The following is a 23280-nucleotide window of genomic DNA, read 5'->3' on the forward strand; positions in this document are numbered from 1 at the left end:
GCCACACCTAACTCATCTCGCATTCAGTCCATCCTCGCTGTGGATTCGGAGGACGAATGGCGTGCGGTGATGCAGGTCAACCGCTGCTCCATCCAGTTCAAGCTGGACACAGGTGCTTCTGCCAACCTCCTCTCACAGGCAGACTTCAAACGCATCAAGAAGCCCCCCAAGGTCCTTCCAGCAACCTGCCAACTCCTGGACTATAACGGTAATGCCATCACGGCACTGGGATCCTGCCATCTACTCATCTCCAACCGGAGTACCCATGCATGGCTAAGGTTTGAAATTGTCAAGCCGGACAGGGCATCCCTACTGGGCGCGCATGCCTGCAAAAAGCTAAACCTGGTGCAGCAGGTTTATTCAACGGCATCCTCCAACGTGGATCTTCAAGCTGGCATTGACGACATCCTCGCTCAGTATCCAGATGTGTTTGACGGGGTGGGCACTTTGCCATATCGGTACAAGATCCTACTGCAACCTGATGCCAAGTCCATGCACCACGCCGGGTCCCGGCTCTGCTGAAGGAGCGCCTGAAGAAACAGCTCAAGGAGCTGCAGCCGCAGGGGATCATTTCCAGGGTAACCGAACCGACTGACTGGGTCAGCTCGATGGTGGTGGTTAAAAACCCTCTGGAGACCTGCGCATCTGCATTGATCCCAAGGATCTCAACCAGAATATAATGCGTGAACACTACCCCATCCCAAAGCGGGAGGAACTCACCAGTGAGATGGCACATGCATGGTTTTTCACGAAGTTAGATGCGTCACATGGATTCTGGCAAATCCAGCTGGATGAGTCCAGCAGAAGGCTCTGCACCTTCAACACGCCATTTGGCAGGTACTGCTATAACCGTATGCCGTTCAGCATCGTCTCGGCATCGGAAATATTTCATCACATCATGGAGCAGATGATGGAGCACATCGAAGGGGTTCGTGTGTACGGGGACGACGTCATCATCTGGTCCACAACCTCTGAGGAGCATGTTTCCCGTCTCCAGCAGATATTCCGCCGTGTCCACGCCAATGACCTGAAGCTGGTTCAAATGTCGCTTTGGCATGTCGACACTCAAGTTCCTAGGAGACCAGATCTCTCAGCAGGGCGTGTGCCCCGCGGGACACAGACAAGGTCAAGGCCGTCGCAGCCATGAAGGTCCCAGAAGACAAGAAAGCGGTATTGCGCTTCCTGGGCATTGTCAATTTTCTGGGCAAGTTCATCCCAAACATGGCCTCACACACCACGGCCCTGCGAAACCCAGTGAAGAACTCCACTGCCTTTGAGTGGATGGCGGCCAATCAGGCAGCGTGGTTGGAGCTGAAAGCCAAGCTCACCACTGCACCCGTATTGGCATTTTCCGACCCAGACAGGGAAACGAAAATTTCGACAGATGCAAGCCAGATGGCATTGATGCAGTCCTGCTGCAACGCGATGACACTTCATCCTGGGCACCGGTTGCCTACGCATCAAGGGCAATGACGCCCACCGAACAAAAATATGCACAAATCGAGAAGGAATGCCTGGGCCTGCTCAAGTTTCACGACTATGTCTACGGCCTGCCGACATTCACAGTCGAGACGGATCACAGGCCTCTGGTCCACATTATCCACAAGGACCTTAATGACATGACGCCTCGGTTGCAGCGCATCCTCCTCAAACTCAGAAGGTACGACTTTGACCTGGTCTACACGCCTGGCAAGGAGCTCATCATTGCCGATACACTGTCCCGCTCCATCACCGTGCCTAGTGAACCACTGAACGTCATCTGGCAAATTGAGTCACAGGTTGAGTCATAGCCGCAGCTGTGTGCTAGCACCCTCCTGGCATCTGATGAGAAGGTGATTCGTATCCATGAGGAGACAGCCAAGGATCCCCTCTTGCAGCGTGTTATGCAACACCTAGCCAATGGCTGGCAAAAAGGGCAGTGGCCTCAATTTTTCAATGTAAGGGACGACCTGACGGTGGTTGATGGTATCCTCCTCAAACTGGACCGGATTGTAATTCCGCACAGTCTCCAGAGCTTGGTGCTCAGTCAAATCCATGAGGGCCACCTGGGTGTGGAAAAGTGCAGACGCAGAGCCAGGCAGGCTGTCTACTGGCCCGGATCAGCCAGGACATCGCAAACATGGTCCTTAACTGTGCGACCTGTCAACGCTTCCAGCCAGCGCAGAGCAAGGAGGCCCTTCAGCAGCATGAAATCGAAACCTCTCCGTGGTCCAAGGTTGGCATCGACCTCTTTCATGCAAATGGTCATGACTGCGTGTTGATTATTGACTATTTCTCCAATTACCCTGAAGACGTGAAGCTCTCAGACCTTACATCTCGGACCGTCATCAAGGCCTGTATGGAGACGTTCTCCAGGCATGGTATCCCACTCACGGTCATGACTGACAATGGCCCATGTTTCAGCAGCCATGAATGGTCTCTGTTTGCCCAGTCGTATCAGTTCAAACACGTCACTTCCAGCCCACACTATCCGCAGTCAAACGGAAAAGTTGAGAAAGGGATGCACATAGTAAAGCAGCTCATCTGCAAGGCCGCAGATTCTACGTCTGACATTCACCTTGCGCTGCTTGCGTGCAGGGTGACACCACTGTCCTCTGGCATGTCACCGGCTCAACTCCTGATGAACAGGGACCTGCGAACGACACTTCCAGCCATGCACGTGCCCAACCTGGATCACCTCCCGGTGCCGCAGAAGGTGCAGCAACGCCGAGGCCAGCAAAAACAGGGCTATGATGCTCATGCTACCGATTTGCCCGTGTTATCCCCGGCAGACACTGTTCGGGTCAAGATACCGGATGGTGGCTGGCCTGCTTCAGCTGTCGTTGTTCACCAGGCTGCCCCCCGCTCGTATGTTGTGCGTCTGGCTGATGGTTCTGTTGTGTGACGAAACAGACGGGCACTGCGCAAAGTTGCCTGCCCGCAACCACATTCGTCTCCGTTTCCTTCTGTTGTTTTGCCACCTCCTGATACCTCAACTCACGAGGCCACCAGTCAGGCTTCAATCCCGCCCATCAAGGCGCTGTCGTCCCCACCACCACCTCTCCGGCGATCGACCAGGATCAGACGCAAGCCACAGAGACTGGACGTATGAACATTTGTTCTGTTTGCTATGTTCTGTGTTCTCGCATTAGACAGCTGTTTTCACATGTACATATGTTCACATCCACTGCATGCATATATGTTAATATTGGCCTATTCTTGTAAATACATTCACATATGTCATCCAAACATAAAAAAAAAGGGGAGATGTCATGATATGTGGACACACACATAATGATAGACAGACAAGCAGCTAATGGACACAGAGAACAGGACACGACCAATAAGCAGGCAGGACACTCAGGGGTGGGATCTGACTATAAAAGACACGAGGCACTCACACTCTGCCTCTTTCCACTGATGAACATCTCGAGAGTCAGCCAAGGGTGTTGTTACAATCTCACACCTCCACCACGTGGCTAAGAGCTAGTCTGGTTCAGTCAGACAGAGTAACCACACTTAAGTTAGCAGAGAGTCGAACTCAGAGAACTGTGCTATTAGTTCAATAAACCTGACTGAACTAACTTTAAGGTCTGGAGTATCTTTCTGATCGAAGCTACATCCAGTTGCAACCAGTGTTAGACTAGTGTACCTAACACGACAGAACCTTAAAACACAGAGGATGGTGAGGTTGTAGTATACCCTAGGAAAGGTAGTGATTGAAGCCGAGTCCATGTTAACATTTAACAATCTATTTGATTGGTGATTGAGATCATGTTTGCTTGTTCTGTCCAATTCGATATTGTTCTTGTTGAGTGTGAGGCTGTTATACTGTACCCGGGAAGTGTCTGAAGAGGTCAAGCTTACCATTTCCCTCAATATCCCTGTAATCTCATCCAACATGTTTTTGCTCCTTTAACTCTGGCTTCTTGTGCATCCCTGACTTTCTTTGCCCTAGCAGTTGTGGTCATGTCTTTTATTATATAAATCTTAAGCTCTGGAATTTGCCTCCTTACATCTCTCTGCCTCTCCAATTCTCTTTAAGTTACAGCACAGAAGCAGGCTACCTGTGAATGCTGGAATTGATGTTCCCTTTGAGCCTCCTGCCACCCTTTCTCAATTATATTCATCATCCTAACCTTCTATTCCCTCCTCCTTGTCTTGCTTCCCTTAAATGCACCTTTGCTGTTTGCTTCAACCACTCCCTGTGATCATGAGAATTGATGTTGAAGGAGAATGGTTTCATGGTCATTTTTAATTCCATAATATTATTGCTTTCAAATTTTACTGTCTGCCCTGGTGAGATTCGAACCTAGGTCCCCAGAGTCTCTGGATTAATAGGTCCAGTGACAATACAATACTTTTGTAAGGGCCACGAAGAATCCAGCACGAGTTTTAAGGATACAAAATAATAACATTTATTTACTATAACAATATATACATAACAGTAGCAGTAACTTCCCTTGCTACCTTCTACTTCCTGCTGGTTCCTGAACTGGCCAGCTTATTTATACTAGGAGTTTCTCCGCCCCCCTCATTGGGGAAGTTCATACTCCCATGGGATTGTGGGATAGTCACTAGTCCCCAGCTAATCGTAAGTAGGCAGGTTATAACACCCCTCCCCCCCAAAGTCCAAGGAATCCACCGAAGACCCTGGCGAATGAAGGCGTCGGACTAGTTTTGCCGCAGGCCGGACACCATTTGCACGCGGCGCTGGATCAGGCGGCGTGTAACGAGACGGAGACCGGCGCTTCCGTGATGAACGGTGCGGTTGTGCATCCACGGCCCGTGGACCCGAGGATTCCCCCTCTGATGCATCCTGTGTCTCCATCTCGGAGTCAGAGTCTGCTGCCTCCGTCATGTCAGCGTCTCTATCTCCATTTGGTCCCGTAACGACCTGCGTGGGCTTAGAGTGAGGCACCAGTGGAAGATTTTGAGGACTACCTTCCCTTGTCTCTGGTCTTTGCGGCTGTTGAAATGAGCTCCGGGGGCGGGGAATCTTTTGAGGGGATAATCTTCTGGACCGGACGCGGTCTACATGTTTTCGCTGGAGACGACCCTGAGCTTGCACTTGGTAAGATATAGGGCCCGTCTGGCGAAAGATTACACCAGGAACCCATTGGGCACCACCAGCAAAATTCCGCACGAATACTGGGTCACCGGGCGCAAACTGCCAAATCGGACGATGCCGAGACAATCCCTGTCCCTGCCGTTCCTGTGTGCGGCGTACTTTTGCGCCAATGTCCGGGAAAACCATACTAAGGCGGGTGCGGAGTCTCCGGCCCATTAGGAGTTCTGCGGGAGCTACCCCAGTCACTGCATAGGGGGTGGTCCTGCACGTAAACAAAAAGAGAGCCAGCCTCGTGTCCATTGATCCGGAAGACTGCTTCTTTAGTCCTCTTTTGAATGTCTGCACTGCACGCTCTGCCAACCCATTTGAAGCCGGGTGGTAAGGGGCAGTGCCGTTCATCTTTGTAAGCCTAGCAAACTCCTCACTCGTGAATGGAGTGCCATTATCCGTGACCAGCACCTCGGGGAGGCCATGCGTACTAAACGATAAACGCATCTTTTCAATTGTTGCGCAGGACGTTGTTCCCTGCATCTTATGCACCTCCAGCCATTTGGACTGGGCGTCAATTAGTAGAAGGAACATGGATCCCTGAAAAGGGCCTGCGAAATCTGCATGCAAGCGTGCCCAAGGCCGTCCTGGCCATTCCCAGTGATGTAGGGGCGCGGCCGGCGGAAGCTTCTGATGCTCCTGGCAAATGGAGCAGTTTTGGGCCACCTTCTCAATGTCGGTGTCGAGGCCTGGCCACCAGACATAACTCCGGGCCAACATTTTCATCTTGGTCACGCCCGGATGCCCATTGTGCAAGTCTGATAATATCAGCTCCTGGCCTTTTTCCGGGACAATCACGCGCGTCCCCCACAAGAGGATGCCGTCTTGCACGCTGAACTCTGACAGCTTGGAGGAAAATGCCCGCAACTCGCCTGGGAGCTGTCTATGCTGCCCACCATACAGGACTATGTGCCGAACCTTTGACAGGACTGGCTCCGTCTGGGTCCACTCACGGATCTGTGATGCCGTGACAGGCAAGGTGTCCATAAAATTTAGGGTTGCAACCACCTCACCGGTCGTGGGGTTGACATGGGGCCGGTCGATAAAGGCAATCGGCTCAGTGCGTCGGCATTTGCTATCTGCGTACCTGGTTTGTGCTCCAGAGAATATTCATATGCAGCAAGCAACAAAGCCCAGCGCTGGATCCGTGCAGAAGCAATGGGCGGTATTGGCTTATCCTCTCTGAAGAGTCCCAGTAGGGGCTTATGATCAGTCACGATAGTGAAATGCGTCCGTACACATACTGGTGGAAGCGTTTCACCGCGAAAACCACTGCCAAGCCCTCCTTCTCGATCTGCGCGTACTTTTTCTCCGCTGCAGTCAATGTGCGGGAGGCGAAAGCTATCGGTCGCTTGGCCCCGTTCTCCATCTTGTGGGACAGGACGGCCCCAATACCATACGGGGATGCATCACATGTGACGAGCAAAGGCTTTCCCGGATCATAGTGGGTTAGTAACCCAGACGACGACAATTGTAGTTTTACCCGCCGGAAAGCGGTTTCTTGCGGCTGACCCCAAACCCAGGTGTGATTTTTCTTTAGCAGCAGGTGCAAAGGGGCCAGCGTAGTTGCCAGATTGGGGAATAACTTCCCGTAATAGTTTACGAGACCGAGAAAAGAACGAAGATGCGAAGTGTCAGTCGGGGTGGGGGCATGTTGAATTGCACGCACCTCTGCGACGGGGTGCAGACCCTCGCGGTCCACCCGATAACCTAGGTAGACTATTTCCTTTGCCTGAAATACGCACTTTGTGCGACGTAAACGGACTCCATCCTCCGAAAGGCGTCTAAGGACAGCCTCCAGATTTTCCAAATGCTCTTGCTCCGACGTCCCTGTAATCAACACGTCATCTAGGTAGACAGCCACACATGGTAAACCTCTCAAAATGCCCTCCATAACACGTTGAAAAATTGCGCAGGCAGAGGATACTCCAAAGGGCAACCGTGTATATTCATATAGGCCCCGGTGCGTATTAATTGTTACATATGGTCGGGAGACAGGGTCCAGCTCCAACTGCAGGTAGGCGTGACTCATATCTAATTTTGTGAATGAGAGTCCACCTGCAAGTTTCGCGTAGAGATCCTCTATGCGAGGCATTGGATATCGGTCGAGTCGGGAAACTGTATTCACTGTAAGTTTATAGTCGCCACACAAGCGAACTGTGGCATCTGGCTTCATTACTGGTACAATTGGTGCTGCCCAGTCAGCAAAACGGACGGGCCTGATAATACCCAAACTCTCCAAACGAGTGAGCTCCCCTTCTACCTTCTCGAGCAAGGCGTAAGGCACTGGGCGCGCCCGGAAATAGCGCGGCGTGGCTCCTGGTTCAACTTGGATACGGGCTACGGCCCCTTTTATTTTCCCCAAACCGGGCTGGAATACCTCTGGGTATCGTCCTAGCACCTCAGTCAACCCTCCAGAAACTGTTTGGAGGATGTGCTGCCATTGCAACCGCAAATGGCGCAACCAGTCCCGACCCAACAGGCTGGGCCCATTGCCACGCACTACGATAAGTGGGAAACGCCCCTCCTGGCGTCCATAGACAAGAGGGGTCATTGTAGTTCCTGCAATGTCCAGTGGTTCCCCCGTGTAGGTGGCCAACCTGGCCTGTGAGTCAGTTAATGTAAGGGTCTGTATACCCTGCTTGATGTGGTCGAATGTCCTCTGGGCGATCACGGAGACCGCTGCGCCAGTATCCAACTCCATCTCCAGCGGGTGGCCATTGACCCGTACTGTCACCTTAATGGGGGCCACACGGGGAGCTGCCACACAATGCAGCTGCAGGCAGTCGTCCTCCGTCTCCACGTCCTCAGGAGTGGTCGCTGCAGGTTCATCCACATGGAAGGTACGGCCTCTGGGCTGGTCCCAGTTACGGCCCCTGGGCTGGTCCCAGTTTCGGTCGGAACGACGGCGCCTCTGGCGTCCCCAGGACCGCCGTCCGCGACGGGATCGGCGCTTACAAGTCTGACACGAACATGGCTCCTCATCCATTGGCTCTGGAGAAGGCTCCCTTCGGGGAGGAATGTCCGATGGCCACTGGCGTCGGTCCGGACGTTGCCTCGCCCAAGGTACCGCAGGAGTGCGGGGGGACGTTTTTGGGCGGAAAGGGTTGCGCCCCAAGGCATGCACTTCCCCTGTAGCTCCTGTACTCCTCGCTCTGCGCTCTCTCGGGACAAGACTATTTGTATTGCCTGTTGAAAAGTCAATGTTGGCTCCGCTAACAACTTTCTCTGGGTTGCTGCATTGTTAATACCGCAAACCAAACAGTCGCGTAACATTTCTGACAAGGTCTCACCATAGTCACAGTATTCCGCAATCCCGCGTAGCCTGGATAAAAAAATCGGCAAGGGATTCTCCAGGGGTCCTCTCAGCGGTATTAAACCGGTAACGCTGGACTATCATTGACGGGGTTGGGTTAAAGTGTTGCCCCACTATATTCACAAGTTCGTCAAACGTTTTGGTGTCCGGCGCAGCTGAGTACATAAGGCTCCTAATCACGTATGTGGGCCGCAGGCGGTGAGCAATGTGACCACCTGGCGCTCGTTTTCAGTGATATTGTTTGCTCGGAAATAGTAACACATCCGTTGTGTGTATTGGTTCCAGCTTTCCAGCGCAGCATCAAAAACATCCAAACGTCCGTACAGAGGCATGGTATAATAGAAAACAACTTCCAACCTGTATCCAACAAAAATCCCAGGGAGGTGGCTTCAGCAGTGTAGACAGCTATTCACTTTTACCTTCGTCGCCAGTTTTGTAAGGGCCACGAAGAATCCAGCACGAGTTTTAAGGATACAAAATAATAACATTTATTTACTATAACAATATACACATAACAGTGGCAGTAACTTCCCTTGCTACCTTCTCCTTCCTCCTGGTTCCTGAACTGGCCAGCTTATTTATACTAGGAGTTTCTCCGTCCCCCTCATTGGGGAAGTTCATACTCCCACAGGATTGTGGGATAGTCATTAGTCCCCAGCCAATCGTAAGTAGGCAGGTTATAACAGATACCCAAATGCCTTCCCTTAATATTGAATTTGTTTTGCAATGGATGTCGTTGGTAATTAAGCACAGCTGTCCTCAATTGGGGAAGAATTAAAGAATCATTGCAAGAGTATATAAAGTATATAACCCAGTTTACTCTGAGCGACTGTGGGAGCCTGTGACTTCCACATTGAGTTCCACAGTCTCAGAGCTTTTTGGGGTAGCGTATTATCGTCTATTGGTGACCACAGATTGTGCTTTTCCCTACAAGAGGGAACATTCTCTCTATTGAAACCTTTCATAATTTAAAAGAATTCAATAAGGCAGCCCTTTCTTTTATCAAACTTTTTGTTACCTGTCCTAATGGGTTATTCTTAGGCTTGGGGATGTAGAATGAATTGTCTAATTGGATGATCCTAGTTTGAAGCCTCATTTCTTGGGACTTGGTCAAGCGGATGTTTTAATGGGAAAATTGCTCATGCTTTACTGACCATTAACTTTAATCCCTTTCACTTTGGCTACCCAAGAGGGGCTTAGTTCGAGGAAGAAAGGGACAATGCTGGGTGACCGATGAAATATTTCCAGTAGCAAGTAGGTGCTGAGGAGAGGGAATTCAGCTCTTGAGAACTTAGCGGTACATCACTCCAACCATTCAGTGACCTCTCGGAATGAGGTTGTTAATTCCGTGTCAATTCCACATGTAGATTTGGAGCCTGGTCCCCGGAGGTCGTAGTCCGGGTGCCAGACCGGTCAGAGTGCAGACGGGTGCGGGGGCAGATGTCTTAGCCTTCGCCTCATTGATGGCTCGCAAGTGGGTCCTATTGTGGTGGAGATCAGCTTCTCCCCACCTGTGCCACGGCATGGCTTGGGGATCTAATGGAGTTCCTATACTTGGAGAAGCTGAAATTTGCTCAGAGGGGCAGATGAGGGATTCCACAAGAGATGGGGTTTATTTATTTTACACTTTTGTGGATCTGTTTGCTATCAAGGGGTGGGGGGAGGAGGGGTTTGTGTTGGGTTTGTGTTTATTCTTTGGAAAAATCTTAAAATATTGAAAATTTGAATAGAAATATTCTTTAAAAAAATTAAATGTCAATTAATAACAAGCTGTACTCTATTGTAACTGGCCAAATCTGCACAAGACCATTTTACATGAGACCTTTATAGTCTGAGAGAAGGGCCCACCATCACATTCCTCTGGATCTCTGGAAGGAAAGAGCGGTGTTCTAGTCCATTGGGGATTCAGATTTCTCATCTGAAATATTAATCATAGAAATTAATGAGCACTTCCTACCTGGCGATATTACGGCGTATGTGGGTGCAATCTTTAGAATGAAACCACAAGAAGTAGGTCTGAAAAATATACAAGATAAACAGAAATTATTCTCTATAAAGCTTCAGTTGTAGTTTTTAACTAAGCAGCTACATTCCTTCTCAGTTACTGATATTCTCCCTCGTCTCTCTGTAACCTAAAATAAGGAAATGCAAGGATTGATTGGATGAGAGTAGAGACGGAGATAAATCCAGTCTTCTTGTGACTACCCTGGAAAATGTGGGGCGTGATTCAGCGGGCTTAAAACTAATGCAGCTTTTGGGCATGTTTGACAGGGTGATTCTTGGCGGCTGCAACTCCGAGAATTAACCCGCCATTCAATGGCAGTTTCCGGGGTTTTTTTGCCTCAGGGCCTCCCCACTGAGGCCGCTCTCCGAGATTCGCTGCTGGCGAGCTGATCTCGAGCTGACCTCGCAAACAGGAACGGCCCTTCGCAGATTGGGCACCATTTTGATTGACAACTCTGACTGTTTCTCCCCCCCCACCTCCCCTGCGTTTTGGCTTCCCCCCCAAAAAAAAACTTGTTGAGGCTGCTGGGAACCACCATATCGCACTCCCCCCTCCAATTGGCAAGGTTCCCCCAAAGCCAGACCCCTGGCAGTGCCAACATGGCACCGAGCAGCTGGCAGTGCCCCTGGCATTCTGGCACTGCTAGGCTGGCAGTGCCAGAGTACCACTCTGCCCAATCCCCGACTACCTGGGAGTCTCTAATATCCTGCGAGACCGGCCGAGGTGTGGACCAGTACTAAGCGACGCCCTGGCAAAGTCTCCCAGGTGCAGCATTAGGCTCATTTAAATATGCAGATGTGGATTTGCCCAATAAAGGCAAGATCCAGATTGCGCTGGTTGAAGCGATCCTGTCGACTGGTGATTTGCCTGGTGCCAGGCGCGGAGCCCGGTTTGGGGTCTGGCGGGATTCACCCGTTGCGCAACAGGGTCGCTGAATCGCGCCCGTGACCTCTACTTCCTTCTTGTGATTTGACAATATCACTCTGCTGGGTTCCATTCACTCAGCTGTTGAGGGTTGCTGCTGTTGTCACCAGTGTTCCAGTTTAAAATACAGCAGGACAATGTGTCCCAGTCCTGATTCCTATCCCTGACCTCCCGCTGGAATGGGTACATATGGAGATTGGCTGAGGTCGCTGTGGTAACTGCCAGGTCCCAATGTCAAGATTTGCAGCTGACCCCACGTTGGAGAGAGTGAATAGAGAGGGAGGAACAGGCCAAAATCAAGGTAGACATAGATACATTTGCAGAATGGGCATTGTCATAAAATGCACCCATGCACATCATGAGGTAAAAGCAGGCAGTGACAGACACCCAGGTGAGCCAATCAACATACAGAACAGAACACGACCAATCACCAGTCAGAACACCAAGGGGGGGCTTCCAACTATAAAACACACAAGGCATCAGCACTCTGCCTCTTTCCACTGATGACAACTGTAGTGACAGGGTGTACAAATCATTCAACACCTTCTACACGTGGACCAGAACTAGCCTGGTCTAGATAGTTAGTGATAGTTTACTTAGAGGAGTAGAGAGTCAACCCACAGGCAGCTGTGTGCTTTGTTACTGAAGTTCAATAAATCTTATTGAACCAATGCCTACGTTTGGTGTGTGCTTTATCGTTTATCTGCATCGTGTTGCAGTCCGTGTTACCCCAGGGTGAATAACACGGCAGGCATGTAATTGGCTAATCAACTTCCGTATTGATAAATGTGAGGCAGAATATTTTGGTAGGTGGAATAAGGAGGTTAGAGATTGCTTATAAAATAAGTGTCTAAATGTGGTAGAGGCACCGAGGAACTTGGGGCTACAGATGTGCATATCTCTAAAAGCAGCAAGACAGGCTTATAAAACCACTGAGGTTAATTTCTAGAGGGATAGATTTGAAAAGCAGCGAAGTTATGTCCAGCCAGGACCTTGATTAGGTGACGTTTGGGAATACTGCGAAGGATTCTGGTCCTTGCATTGTACCAAAGAAGAACCAGGCAACGTGCCTCAATGACTATCGACCAGTGGCCCTGACTTCAGTCGTAATGAAGTGCTTCGAGAGGTTGATCATGAAGCGCATCACCTCCATACTCTCAGAACGCCTTGATCCACTGCAATTCGCATACCGCTGCAACCGGTCCACATCAGACACCATTTCCCTGGCCCTACACTCAACCATAGAGCATCTCGAAAACAAGGACTCCTACATTAGACTCCTATTTATTGACGACAGCTCCGCCTTCAACACCATAATCCCAACCAAGCTCATATCAAAGCTCCAAAACCTAGGACTTGGCTCCCCACTCTGCAACTGGATCCTCGATTTTCCGACCAACAGACCACAATCAGTAAGAATGAACAACAACACCTCCTCCACAATAGTCCTCAACACCGGCTGCGTACTTAGCCCCCTACTCTACTCCCTGTACACACACGACTGCGTGGCAAAACTTGGTTCCAACTCCATCTACAAGTTTGCTGACGATACGACCATAGTGGGCCGGATCTCGAATAACGATGAGTCCGAATACAGGAGGGAGATAGAGAACCTAGTGGAGTGGTGTAGCGACAACAATCTCTCCCTCAATGCCAGCAAAACTAAAGAGCTGGTCATTGACTTCAGGAAGCAAAGTACTGTACACACCCCTGTCAGCATCAACAAGGTGGAGATGGTTAGCAGTTTAAAATTCCTAGGGGTGCACATCTCCAAAAATCTGTCCTGGTCCACCCACGTCGACGCTACCACCAAGAAAGCACAACAGCGCCTATACTTCCTCAGGAAACTAAGGAAATTCGGCATGTCCACATTGACTCTTACCAACCTTTACAGATGCACCATAGAAAGCATCCTATCAGGCTGCATCACAGCCTGGTATGGCAACTGCTCGGCCCAGGACCGCAAGAAACTTCAGAGTCGTGAACACCGCCCAGTCCATCACACGAACCTGCCTCCCATCCATTGACTCCATCTACACCTCCCGCTGTCTGGGGAAAGCGGGCAGTATAATCAAAGATCCCTCCCACCTGGCTTACTCACTCTTCCAACTTCTTCCATCGGGCAGGAGATACAGAAGTCTGAAAACACGCACGAACAGACTCAAAAACAGCTTCTTCCCCACTGTCACCAGACTCCTAAATGACCCTCTTATGGACTGATTTCATTAACACTACACCCTGTATGCTTCATCCGATGCCAGTGCTTATGTAGTTACATTGTATATGTTGTGTTGCCCCATTATGTATTTTCTTTTATTCCCTTTTCTTCTCATGTACTTAATGATCTGTTGAGCTGCTCGCAGAAAAATACTTTTCACTGTACCTCGGTACACGTGACAATAAACAAATCCAATCCAATCCAATCCAATCCAAAAATGGATATAGAGGCCGTGGGATAGAATCCCGGCAGAACTGCGAGGTTATAGTCAGCAAAATAGATTGAACAGCCTGCAGCTCTTCACATAAAGAAAGGGAAGACTGAGAGGTGACCTGATAGAGGTCTTTAAAATGAAGATGGGTTTAGTGAGGTAGAGAGGTTTTTTCTATTTGTGGGAGCGATCAGAACTGGGAGCCATGAATAGAATATAGTTACTAATAATCGTCTCTACCACAGGGAGTAGTTGAGACAAGAAGCGTTTAAAGGGAAATTAGGTAAGTACATAAGGGAGGAAGGAATGGAAGGATTTATTAATGGGGTCAGATGATGCTGGAGGAGGTGTGTATGGAATATCAATAGTGGAATGGGTTAGTTGGCCTGAATGACCCGTTTCAGCAATGTAAATACTGTTATGATCCCAATCTGACTCCCCAATTTGTAAACTGAGGAAAGGATACTTCATCCCAGGGGTGATTCCACTGACCAATGTAACTTTTATATTAAAATAAACTTATTATTAACACAGAATTAAACACATTAACATCACAGAAAATGGCTTTTCCATTAATAATTAAACAATTCTTAAAATAAAAGGAAATAGTAACTACAAATCGGCACGGTAGCACAGTGGTTAACACAGTTGCTTCAAAGCGCCAAGGACCCGGGTTCGATTCCCGGCTTGGGTACTGTCTGCGGAGCCTGCATGTTCTCCCCGTGTCTGCGTGGGTTTCCTCCAGGTGCTTCGGTTTCCTCCCACAGTCCAAAGATGGTTTAGATGGATTGGTCACGCTAAATTGTTTGGTGGGGTTGTTGGTTTGCAGGGATATGGTGGAGGTGTGGGCTTAGGTAAGGTGTTCTTTCAGGGGGTGGTATAGGCTCAATGGACCAAAGGCCCTCCTTCTGCGCTGTAAATTCTATTTACTTCTACTAACTTATACTTTCTCTATCTCCAATTAAGCAAAACCGCAGGTCAAAAGCCATTGGTAAATAAAGTTTGTAAACATAGGGGTACTTTTGTATAGATTTCTTGGAGAGGGCGAGAGAGAGACCCCAATAGGAACAGCCTGCAGATTCTTCTGCCTTTGTCAGACTAAAAGATCCTATGGCCTAAATGCTTGCTACAGACCTGGCTTTGCCTCATCTCTATCCCACTCAGATGTCCCATGACCGGCTTACCTAAGTCTAAAAACAATTTCTTTAATTATCTACACCCCAGGGAGCCTTCCAAAATACAAAATATTCTATTAACCCCATTTAGCTAAACAAGTACATGGTTACAATGAATGATTATCCAACACTTTAATTACAGCCCTAGCAGACACCTCATTGGCCTGTATGTTAAGCCAGGATTTTAAAACAAATTACTGCAACAGTTATATAATACGATACATATATCAATTCCTTAAATGAATCACACCAGCTAATCAAATCAATCCATTAAACCGAACACCAACCTATCTAATGCCAGACAAAGCTGCCTGATTCATCGCCACCCCATCCACCACTTTGAACATCCCAACACTGAGGCACAGTGACAGCAGTGTGTACCATGTATAAAATACGCTACAGCAACTCACCAAGCTTCCTCGGGGCTGTTTAGCACACTGGGCTAAATCGCTGGCTTTGAAAGCAGACCAACGCAGGCCAGCAGCACGGTTCAATTCCCGTAACAGCCTCCCCGAACAGGCGCCGGAATGTGGCGACTAGGGGCTTTTCACAGTAACGTCATTTGAAGCCTACTTGTGACAATAAGCGGTTTTCATTTTCTTTAACAGCACCTTGAAAACCCACAACTTCTACCAGCTAAAAGAAGGACAACAGACACATGGGGGAACCACTACTAAGAAGGTGAGTAGCCATCTTAGAGATTGGGCGGTCAGCCCGAGGGCACCGGGGGCCCAGTGCTTAGGTGGGGGTGGGCTCAGTGTGGGGGGGGTTATTCGTTCATGGGACGTGGGCATCACAGGCTGGGCCGGCATTTATTGCCCATCCCTTGAGTGGGCACTAAAGAGTCAACTACATTACATGTAGGCCAGACCAGGTAAGGAGGGCTGATTTTCTCCCTGAAGGACATTAGTGAACCAGAGGGTTTTTATGACCAATGGTTTTGTGGTCATCATTAAACTTTTAATTGCAGATATTTAATTGAATTCAAATTTCACCATCTGCAGAGGTGGAATTTGAACCTGGGACCCCAGAGCATTACTCTGGGTCTCTGGTTTGTTAGTCCAGTGACAATGCCACTATACCATTGTTGGGTTTGCCCCTGGGCTGGGGGAGACGAGGGGTCTCAGTGCCTGCGGGTCTTCCACGCCAAACCCCCCCCCGATCGTTGTGAAAAAGATAAATTTAAAGGCTCTGTGCCTTAATGCACGGAGCATTTGCAAGAAGGTGGATGAATTAATCGCGCAGATAGATATAAATGGGTATGATTACGGAGACATGGCTGCAGGGTGAACAGGGATGGGAAATGAATGTCCCAGGGTTCTCAGTATTTAGGTAGGACAGGCATAAAAGAAAAGGTGGCGTGGCAGTGCTGGTTAAAGAGGAAATTAACACAATAGTGAGAAAGGATATTAGCTCTGACAATGTGGAATCTGTATGGGTAGAGTTGAGAAATACCAAGGGACAGAAAACATTAGTGGGTGTCGTATATAGACCCCCAAACTGCACTTGTAAGGTTGAGAATGGCATTAAACAAGAAATTAAAGATGCATGTAATAAGGGAATATCGGTGATCATGGGTGATTTTAATCTTCACATAGATTGGGCAAATCAAATTAGCCACAATGCCGTAGAGGAGGAATTCCTGGAGAGTATACGGGATGGTTTTCTCGACCAATATCTGGAGGAACCAACTAGAGAGCAGGCTATCTTAGACTGGGGACTGTGCATTGAGAAGGGAATCATTGCCAATCTGGCTGTATGAGACCCCTTGGGGATGAGCGACCATAACATGCTAGAATTTTTTATCAAGATGGAGAGTGAAGTAGTTGATTCGGAGACTAGGGTGCTGAATCTTAATAAAGGGAACTATGAGGATATGAGGCGTGAGTTGGCCTTGATAGATTGGGGAGAGTTACTTAAAGGGATGACAGTGGATAGACAATGGCAAACACTCAAGGAACAACAGCAACTGTTCATTCCTGTCTGGCACAAAAGCAAAGAGGGTAAGAGGGCCAATCCATGGCTTACAAAGGAAATTAGAAATAGTATCCGATACAAGGAGGAAGCATACAGATTGGCCAAGAAAAATAATGGGTCTGAGGATTGGGAGCAGTTTAGAATTCAGCAAAGAAGGACGAAGGGATTGATTAAGAAGGAAAAAGTATAGTACGAAAGGAAGCTTGCAGGAAACATAAAGACTGACACTAAGAGTTTCTACAGATATGTGAAGAGAAAGAGATTGGTAAAGAGAAATGTAGGCCCACTACAGACAGAAACAGGGGCATGCATAATAAGGGACAAAGAAATGGCTGAGCAATTGAATACATACTTTGGTTCTGTCTTCACAAATGAGGACACAAATCAGATCCCAGAAATGTTGGAGAATGAAAGGTTTAGTGAGAGGGAAGAACTGAGGGAGATCAACATTAGTAGAGAAATGGTGCTGGGAAAACTGATGGGATTGAAGGTGGCCTGAGAATCTGCATCTCAGAGTGCTTAAGGCGGTGACTCTGGAAAGAATGGATGCATTGGTGGTCATCTTCCGGGATTCTATAGACTCTGGAACTGTCCCTGCAGATTGGAAGGTAGCTCACGTCACTCCGAAATTCAAAAAGGGAAGTAGAGAGAAAGCAGGGAATTATAGACCAGTAAGCCTAAAATCGGTAGTGGGGAAAATGCTTGAATCCATTATCCAGGACTTTATAGCAGAACATTTAGAAAGTGGTGGCAGGATCAGTCAGAGTCAGCATGGATTTATGAAGGGGAAATCATGCTTGACAAATCTGTTGGAAATCTTTGAAGAGGTAATCAGTACAGTCGACAAGGGGGAGCCAGTCGATGTGGTATATTTGGACTTTCAGAAGGCGTTTGACAAAGTCCCGCATAAGAGATTATTGTGCAAAATAAAGTGCATGGGATTGGGGGAAGTGTATTGAGGTGGACAGAAAACTGGTTGGCAGAGAGGAAACAAAGAGTAGGGATTAATGGGTCCTTTTCAAATTGGCAGGCAGTGGGGTACCAAACGGATCGGTGCTGGGACCCCAGCTATTCACAATATATATTAATGATTTGGATGAGGGAACAAAATGTAACATATCAAAGTTTGCAGATGATATGAATGCGGAATACAGGGTTAACGGTAGAGTTCTTGGCAATGTGGAGGAGCAGAGAGATCTTGGGGTCTATGCTCATACATCTTTGAAAGTTGCCACTCAAGTGGATAGAGCTGTGAAGAAGGCCTATGGTGTGCTAGCGTTCATTAACAGAGGGATTGAATTTAAGAGCCGTGAGGTGATGATGCAGCTGTACAAAACTTTGGTAAAGCCACATTTGGAGTACTGTGTACAGTTCTGGTCGCCTCATTTTAGGAAGGATGTGGAAGCTTTGGAAAAGGTGCAAAGAAGATTTACCAGGATGTTGCCTGGAATGGAGAGTAGGTCTTACGAGGAAAGGCTGAGGGTGCTAGGCCTTTTCTCAATAGAACGGAGAAGGATGAGGGGCGACTTGATAGAGGTTTATAAGATGATCAGGGGAATAGATAGAGTAGACAGTCAAAGACTTTTTCCCCGGGTGGAACAAACCATTACAAGGGGACATAAATTTAAGGTGAAAGCTGGCAGATATAGGAGGGATATCAGAGGTAGGTTCTTTACCCAGAGAGTAGTGGGGGCATGGAATGCACTGCCTGTGGAAGTAGTTGAGTCGGAAACATTAGGGACCTTCAAGCAGCTATTGGATAGGTACATGGATTACGGTAAAATGATATAGTGTAGATTTATTTGTTCTTAAGGGCAGCACGGTAGCATTGTGGATAGCACAATTGCTTCAGAGCTCCAGGGTCCCAGGTTCGATTCTGGCTTGGGTCACTGTCTGTGGGGAGTCTGCACATCCTCCCCGTGTCTGCGTGGGTTTCCTCCGGGTGCTCCGGTTTCCTCCCACAGTCCAAAGATGTGCAGGTTAGGTGGATTGGCCATGATAAATTGCCGTTAGTGTCCAAAATTGCCCTTGGTGTTGGGTGGAGGTGTTGAGTTTGGGTAGGGTGCTCTTTCCAAGAGCCGGTGCAGACTCAAAGGGCCGAATGGCCTCCTTCTGCACTGTAAATTCAATGATAATCTATGATTAATCTGGGACAAAGGTTCGGCACAGCATCATGAGCCGAAGGGCCTGTTCTGTGCTGTATTTTCTATGTTCTATGTTCTATACCAAATTAGGTGGGAGGGTGAATTGTGACGAGGATGCAGGGATCCTGCAGCAAGATTTGGACAGGTTGGGCGAGTGGGCAAACCAATGGCAGATGAAGTATAATTTGGATAAGTGTGAGGTTATTCATTTTGGAAGCAAAAACAGGAAGCCAGATTACTACCTGAATGGTTGTAAATTGGTGAGGGAAGTGTGCAGCGGGACCTGGATGTCCTTGTGCACCATTCGCTGAAGGTCAGCATGCAGGTGCAGCAGGCGGTAAAGAAGGCTAATGGTATGTTGGCCTTCATTGCAAGAGGTTTCGAGTATAGAAGCAGGGATGTGTTGCTGCAATTATACAGTGCCTTGGTGAGGCCACACTTGGAGCATTGGGTGCAGTTTTGGTCTCTTTTTTTGAGGAAGAATGTTATTGCTCTCGAGGGAGTGCAGCGAAGGTTTACCAGACTGATTCCAGGGATGACTGGACTGTCATTTGAGGAGCGATTGACTAGGTTAGGATTGTTCTCGCTGGAGTCAGAAGAATGAGGGGGGATCTCATAGAGACTTATAAAATTCTAACAAGACTAGACAGGGTAGATGCAGGGAAGATGGTACCAATGATGGGTGTGTCCAGAACCAGGGGTCACAGTCTGAGGATTCAGGGTAAACCATTTCGGACAGAGATAAGGAAACGTTTCTTCACAGAGTGGTGAGCCTGTGGGATACATTACCACAGGAAGTGGTTGATGCTAAAACTTTGAATATATTCAAGAGGCAGCTGGATATAGCACTTGGGGAGAATGGGATCAAAGGCTATGAGGAGAAAGCAGGATTAGGCTATTGAGTTGGATGATCAGCCATGGTCGTGATGAATGGCAGAGCAGGCTTGAAGGGCCAAAAGGCCTCCTGCTCCTATCTTCTGTGCAATCACTAAATAATACATTTTGCTTATTAAAAAGTCATCTCCCAGTTGCCTTATTAAAATGTATGTATCCGATTACAAAACTATTGTTTGACAAATGAGAAAATGATTTGACTCTGCATAGTTAATATATCACAGGGAGGTTCTGCTGTGAGCTGTAAGCAGTAGCGAAATTCTCTCACACCCAGTTAAACTGAGAAGACGCTCACCTGTACACTGACGAAGATAGCTTCCACAATGGGATAAAAAACATTCACCGATCTGGCATCGCCGCTCTTCTGAAGGAAGTATCCGGTCTTGAAAATATCCAGCACAATACTACAGACTCCAAACAACAACACTGCCCCTGAAATCAGAGCAAGAACATAACTGATGCTGGCAGGAAGAGTAACCAGACATACTTTAATCGTGGCTACATCAGTGAAGCCCCAACAGGAATTTTCTATTTGGAAGAACCTTTCTTTGTGATGCAACTTTCACACGCTCGGGGTATTCCAAAGAGATTTACGCCAATTAAGTATTTTGGAAATATCGCCACAGTAGGAAACATAGCAGCTAATTTGCAAACAGCTAGTTCCCAAAAGCAGCATCGTGATCATGCCCAGTTAATATGTTTTAGTGATGTTGATGCTAGGTCACTGGGGAGAACTCTGCTGTTCTTGGAATGATGCTGCGGTATCTTTTATGTCAATTTGCTTCCTGTATCCTAACCCACAGTAAGTCCTGTTCACTCACCTCACCATGACTAAGACTGCCTACTTCCACTTTGGTAATATTCCCCACTCCACCCTTGCTGTAGCTCATCTACTACCGAAGCCCTCATTCAAGCCTTTGTTACCTCTAGATCAATTCCAATATATTCACGTGCTCTTCCTAATTTGCATTCTACACAAACTTCAGCACACAGTTACGTCCCATTCCTGTGTTTACCCCTGTGGTTACTGGACTAGGGCAGCACGGTAGCATAGTGGTTAGCACAATTGCTTCACAGCTCCAGGGTCCCAGGTTCGATTCCCGGCTTAGGTCACTGTCTGTGCGGAGTCTGCACGTTCTCCCCGTGTGTGCGTGGGTTTCCTCCGGGTGCTCCGGTTTCCTCCCACAGTCCAAAGATGTGCAGGTTAGGTGGATTGGCCATGATAAATTGCCCTTAGTGTCCAAAATTGCCCTTAGTGTTGGGTGGGGTTACTGGGTGATGGGGACAGGGTGGAGGTGTGGGCTTGGGTAGGATGCTCTTTCCGAGAGTCAGTGCTGGCTCGATGGGCCGATTGGTCTCCTTCTGAACTGTAAGTTCTATGATTCTATGACTACAGTGACTCCCAGTCAAGCTATGCCTTAATTTTAAGATTTTGAATCTTGTTCTCAAATCCTCCCCAGTGGTAGGATTCCTCCACCACGATCTCTGCATTCCTCCAATTCCGGCCTCTTGCGTATCCCATATTTGAATTGCTCCATCATTGGTGGAGGTGACTTCTGCTGTCTGGGTTCCAAACTCTGGAATTCAATCCCTGAAATTCTTCCTGTGTATCTCCCTATCCTTGAAACCTAACTTTTGATCACCAGTCCTATCATCTTATCTGGTTTTATGTTAAGTTTTGTTTGTGAAATCTCCTTTGAAGCTCCTTGGGATGTTACGGGAGCTATATAAATGCAAGGCTTGTGTTTCTTCTACAAGGTCAAATCTGACAGTCGGTTAACATCTCATTGAAAAGGTGGCATGCTGGTTAGCTCAGTTGGCTGGGTGGATAGGGTGTGGTTTAGAATAACATGGGTTCTGGCTGAGATAGACTTGGAACTGCCTCCCCAACCTGCCTCTGTCAGTAGGAGGCAATTGACAAACCACCTCCGAAAAAGGTTCCCAAGAAGAACTGCTCAAGATGAAGCAGCATCTGTCAATGATCTGAGGACCTGCCTTCACGCAGAACGCGTTTGAGTGAATGAATTAAAACACAGCCTCTACGGCTGTCACCCTCGGCATTGCAATGGAGTATCAGCCTAAATTAGGTCATCAAATCTCTGAAATGGGTCATGAACTCACAACCTTCTTTCTCAGAAGTGAGAGTTCTAATGCTGACCTATGGGTGGCGCTAAACAATCTGGTTTATACTGCCAGCTGCAGGTTATGGGGCTGTTGTCTTGAGTATGTGGTGGATTAAGAATTCTAAACGAGTCTCACACAGATTCAGAGACACTTGCCTTCCATCCAGAGTGGATTTGAGGCTGGGACAAGGAGTTGAAGATTGCTCCTGAAGTGTTAGTTTCTCAACTGCTTGTTTCACAATGGCAGAGGTTTAGAAACAGGATTCGTTCTCTCACCATTTGGCTCAGAGATGGGCGACCAAGGCTTGAATTCTCCGGCTGTTTGCTGGCGGCGGCTGAGAAACAGGAGGAGGCCAGTCAGCCCTTCGAGCCTGCTCCGCCATTCATTATAATCATGGCTGATCATCCAACTCAACAGTATAATCTCGCTTTCCCCCCATATCCTTTGATCCCCTTCGCCCTAAATGCTATATCTAACTGCTTCTTGAAAACATACAGGGCTGGATTCCCTGTTCCTGAGACTATAGTGTTGACGCCGGCGCAGGATTCAGACAGCAAAAATGGTCCCACACCTGGACTGATTCAGCGACTGTAAAGGGGCTAGCACCGGCGCCACGTGGAACACAATCGATTCCAATTAAAACGGTGCCGGATTCGTGATTGACACTCAGGAGCCCAACAAACTGCAGCTGCATATACACACACTCCACCCCGCACACACCATCCCAGCCAACAAGATGGCAGCAAGACACATGGCCCCAGGATTTACTGACACCGAGCTGGAGACCTTCCTGGACACAGTGGAGGAGAGGCGCGCCACCCTGCACCCCAGCTCAGGAAGGAGGCTGCCACCTGCCGCTATTCGCCATGCCTGGGTGCAGGTGAGTGCCACCAGCAATACTATCTGGAATGGCCAGCACTGCCATAAAAAAACTGCAGGATCTCGGAGCAGCCAGAGTGAGGAGGCAACACTGTGCCCTTGGCACTAACCCCCATACACCCGTATCCCTACCCCCTGTTAAGTAATGGGTTAAGAGACATTGCAATTAGTTGTCTCATTTATGTTAAGTATCCATTAATTGACACTGATATGTAAAGGGGCTTCAGATGGCCTCTGTCAGGTGATGGATGGTTAGAGTTTTGTGCAAAGGCTGTTGGAATGAAATAAATGTGTGTTTGTGAAAAAGGAACAGAA

General features: G+C 48.3%; 1 protein-coding gene across 1 annotated transcript in view; it reads right to left on the reverse strand.

Annotated features, from left to right (window-relative positions):
- Positions 1-23280, reverse strand: part of LOC140395340 (proton channel OTOP3-like) — a 128789-nt gene that overhangs the window by 82478 nt on the left and 23031 nt on the right. Inside the window, exons 2-3 of the mRNA XM_072482980.1 lie at positions 20258-20394; positions 10372-10430 (exon numbers count right to left, since the gene is read on the reverse strand). Coding sequence (XP_072339081.1) covers positions 10372-10430; positions 20258-20394 — 196 coding nt within the window. The remainder of the gene's footprint in view (positions 1-10371; positions 10431-20257; positions 20395-23280) is intronic.

Source organism: Scyliorhinus torazame, chromosome 18, assembly GCF_047496885.1.
Source record: "Scyliorhinus torazame isolate Kashiwa2021f chromosome 18, sScyTor2.1, whole genome shotgun sequence".
NCBI lineage: Eukaryota > Metazoa > Chordata > Chondrichthyes > Carcharhiniformes > Scyliorhinidae > Scyliorhinus > Scyliorhinus torazame.